Source organism: Micromesistius poutassou (genome assembly GCF_964030765.1).
Source record: "Micromesistius poutassou genome assembly, chromosome: 5".
In the NCBI taxonomy this organism is placed as follows: domain Eukaryota; kingdom Metazoa; phylum Chordata; class Actinopteri; order Gadiformes; family Gadidae; genus Micromesistius; species Micromesistius poutassou.
This window is the reverse complement of record NC_140275.1, coordinates 19,084,757-19,088,977: the sequence shown is the minus strand read 5'-3', so window position 1 is coordinate 19,088,977 and position 4,221 is coordinate 19,084,757. Positions and strand designations below refer to the sequence as shown.

The 4,221-nt window shown below is 48.9% G+C and overlaps 1 protein-coding gene across 1 annotated transcript in view; it reads right to left on the bottom strand.

Annotated features, from left to right (window-relative positions):
- The window catches only part of lgi3 (leucine-rich repeat LGI family, member 3), a gene marked incomplete at both ends in the record, with an annotated part of 11,320 nt that continues 7,099 nt past the window's right edge, over positions 1–4,221 (bottom strand). The window contains 7 exons of the mRNA XM_084468207.1: positions 1–733; positions 1,142–1,232; positions 1,324–1,488; positions 1,663–1,832; positions 2,039–2,110; positions 2,437–2,508; positions 3,485–3,610. Of these exons, the coding sequence (XP_084324333.1) occupies positions 1–733; positions 1,142–1,232; positions 1,324–1,488; positions 1,663–1,832; positions 2,039–2,110; positions 2,437–2,508; positions 3,485–3,610 (1,429 nt within the window). The remainder of the gene's footprint in view (positions 734–1,141; positions 1,233–1,323; positions 1,489–1,662; positions 1,833–2,038; positions 2,111–2,436; positions 2,509–3,484; positions 3,611–4,221) is intronic.

The window sequence follows — 4,221 nt, the reverse complement described above, 5'->3', positions numbered from 1 at the left end:
CTACTTGGCGCTGAGGTCCACCAGCAGGTGCTGGTAGGCCAGGGTGTTCCCCTTGAAGCTGGCGGCCAGCAGAATGTCCTTGTTGTCCACGGAGACCAGGCTGAAGGCGCGCGGCCCCCTGATGTTGAGCTCCTGGAAGGGCTGGAAGCGCTGCGTGAGGTCGTCCCACAGGTACACCCTGGAGAAGGAGAAGTCGCTGCCCAGCAGGAGGTACTGGCGCAGGCCCACCGTGAAGGGGTACACGGCCATGGAGCCGCGCGACGGCAGCGTCTGGATCTCCACGAAGCGCTGGCCCTCCCAGCGCAGGATCTTGGAGTCGCCGATGAAGCGCGTGAGGCACAGGTAGAGCACCTTGCGCACCCAGAAGTGCTTCACCATCTGCACGTCGGCCAGCTCGGTGATCTGGGAGTAGAAGGTGAACTGCTTCTGGCTGCGGCTCCACTGGTAGATGACGGGCGGCTGGGAGGCGCTGGACAGGATCAGGTGCTGCCGCCCGCTGCCGGTGTCCAGGAACTCCACGTGCGTGTCGCGGTGCCAGGGGTGCAGGGACTGGTGGGAGTAGAAGCCGTTGCTGTTCCAGCGGTAGATGCTGGTGGAGCCGGCCTTGGAGCTGTCCGCCACCACGAAGTACCACTCGTCGTCCAGCTGGAAGGTCTCGATGAAGTTGGGCTTCCTGACGCGCGTCGTGTCGATGTCCTGGATCTTCACGAAGCGTTGCGGGTCGTCGGCCCATCTAGGAGAAACGATGCATGAGGTTCATGAGAATTGATCATTACGGACATCAACGATGGCGGCATGTGGCTCAGGAGGTAGGGTTGGCTGGTAACCGGAAGGTTGCTAGTTCGATCTCCGGCTCCTCCGAGTGTCGAGGTGTCCCTGAGCAAGACACCTAACCCTCACTACTCCCGACGAGCGTGTGTGAATGGGTGAATGTTGCAAGTGCTTTGAGTGCCCACTCGTTAGAAAAGTGCAGTATAAATGGATTTACCATTTAACAACAACAACAACAACAGTGTTTATATTATTAATAACCCCTAGTCGACAAACTAATGATAGGCGCTATAATTGACGCTGCAGTAAAGTTGTTCTTCTAAACCTTGTGATTTAAGATCAGCAGTGTTTCCATGGTTTAAAGTCTTACTTGTAGATGTGGGAGCCTCCGAAGAGCTGGGCCACCACCATGTAGAGCGTGTTGTTGATAACCACCGGTTTGCAGTAGACGGCAGAGCGGGCTGTGAGACACAAACACAGGCCCACCCTATTCAAATGTACTGATAATGCGTTCAGCACATTCCTTTCACACACCAACCCGTGGTCACTCACAGGTGATGTTGTGGAAGTTCTTGAAGAGCATCTCCACATGGTCCCAGATGTACAGCGTGCAGAAGCCTGTATCGGGCTGAGCAAAGACCACAAAGTGATCCTCGTTGAACTCGTAGGACTCCACCGACACCGACTGGAATCGGAAGGTTTCATAAACTGCAAAATCTACAGAGAGGAAGAGAGAGAGAGGGAGAGAGAGAGAGAGAGAGAGAGAGAGAGAGAGAGAGAGAGAGAGAGAGAGAGAGAGAGAGAGAGAGAGAGTCATTAACTGCCCAGAAATTTTAATCCTTTTGAGGTCACTGAGCCTGGCCATGAAAAGAAAAGGAGGGACGGGCCAACCTGCGCTGATGCAGTTGAAGTCCCGCGGGGTGAGGTCGTGGATCCTGCGTCCCTGGAACTCGAAGGGACTGGCGCAGTAGATGGCGGGCACGGAGGTGTTGGTCTGCTCCATCCAGTCCACCAGCCACTTGATCTTACAGTCGCAGCGGAACGAGTTCCCCCGCAGGTCTCTGGACAGAGCGTCAAATGGCCGTTATTTAGAGTACAGGCAAACCACCATATTATTAGTCTTCCCTAAGTGGCTGTGTAAGTGCACATTCAGTTTCACGGCTGTGTGATGCTGCCAATGTTTCCACGGGGAACTTCTCTTTCTGCTGAGTGTTCAAAGCAGCACTGCGTCAAGGCACGGAGTCTGTCTCAGCGTGTTCACACTCACAGATCGGTGAGGATGTCGAGGTGCTGGAAGAGCTGCCGGGGCAGCAGCTGCAGGTTGTTGTTGGACAGAGACCTGGAGGATCAGCAGGAAGGAGCAGCTGTTAGCACTACTGCTGAGCCATAACACACACAGTCGGACCATGACAGGTGTTCTGGTTTAATGTGAATAAAAAAACAAATATACAATATTACATTGATCAAATGTGTTCTGGTTTAATATTACATTGATCAAATGTGTTCTGGTTTAATATTACATTGAGCAAATGTGTTCTGGTTTAATATTACATTGATAGGTGTTCTGGTGTTCTGATTTAATGTAAATATAAAAACAAACATATAATATTACAGTGATCAAATGTGTGGAGAGCGATGATTACAAATAGAAAGGGGATACTTTACAGATGGGTCAAAGACTTGAGTCCTCTGAAGGTGTTCTTGGAGAGAGCCTGGATGTCGTTATTCTCTATGAATCTGAGGGACAGAGTCAGCTTCAGAGATTCGCTCATGTTTCACAAACATGGAGAACATCAATAGTTTGTCATTAGGCAGTAGGATAGAATCCAATAGTACTAAAACAACTGGGCACACTTTTACATTAGATATTAACAGATTATATATAGAGATAAAACAATTAGGTTTAGTTTATATAAAGATATGTACTACATATATATATATAACATCAATATTATTCTATTAATAGTAATCAACACAAACACTTTAGCTACTTAACAAAACAGAAATAATCAAAGGAGTTGCAACTTCATCAGTGAACCCCACTCTGCCTCGGTCGTGTTTGGGAGATGGATAACAGCATATGCACTTATCACAGACGATCCAGCGGAGGCTGGCCATGAAAATATTATTAGCATTCACAGCGGGTCGCTGGGGTTCTAGCCGTTAATGCAGAGGCTCTGTAATGGGCTTCTGCAGAATCTATTCAATCACTCTTTAAAGCCTGATGTTCCACAATGGCTGCACACTCATCGCCAACGGTTCACCGTAAAGCCTTCAACCTGTGGGGTTTCAGCCGGTTGTTCAGCTCAAGCGGATAAATATGAGGAAACGTTTCTGTTCCAAATCCTGGCAAAGCTTTTGATACCAAACGGGACGGAGCCTGAGTATTCTAACGTTCCTCTAGTGGGACGTGGACGTTTAATCACAACGATGGAGACACAGCAGAGCCTGTCGTGCCTGCTGTAGGGCAGTCAGTGTGATTAACACTTACAGGTACTGGTATGGTCAGTGTGAACACTTACAGGTACTGGTGCTACTGGTGTGGTCAGTGTGAACACTTACAGGTACTGGTGCTACTGGTGTGGTCAGTGTGAACACTTAGAGTTACTGGTGCTACTGGTGTGGTCAGTGTGAACACTTAGAGTTACTGGTGCTACTGGTGTGGTCAGTGTGAACACTTACAGGTACTGGTGTGGTCAGTGTGAACACTTACAGGTACTGCAGGTGAGACAGACCAGCGAAGGCGTTGTCCGCCACCTGAGTGAACGTGTTGGAGTTCAGTAAACTGTGGAAAAGCAAAAGCAAGCCAATGAATTTCCCGACGTTCATGACTGCTTGTCTGGTGGGTTAGACGTGTGTTTGGTATTTGAGCTGGGCGACCCCTTGTGCAAACAAATCTGTTTTCATAAAGGTTCTGGTTTCTGTAGCTCAACAGTGTGACTCAACAGCAACACAACACAATACAAGCAACACACAGTGCATTCTCTTAATACCCCCCTCCACAACCACACACACCCACATGGGGACCTCCACACACACACACTTGATTGCATCTGAGGACACAAGCGGGGCATTGTGTGAATGTAAGGGAGCTGAAGGGACTCAGTCTTTGGTAACACTGACACTGGTCCAGAGACACTTTACTCTTATTACTGCAATGTCACCACTGTGTTCAATAGCCATTCATTCTAGTGGCTGTCGTCCTGCCATCTCAACGTTACCAAGAGAGACGGCGTCTTGATTAAAGAACGATGCACAGCATATGAAGGGAAGAAATAAACCTTCTCTTTCTAAACTTTTAACTATCAAGAAAGCGTAAGTGGACTGAGACAAATGTGTTAAGAGTTAAGAGTTAAGAGTTCCCTTAATCCAGGAGGGAAGGAACAACGGTAATATAATACCTGTGTGTAGGTGGCGTATTGTACCAGTAAGATGCTGGTAGATCACTGG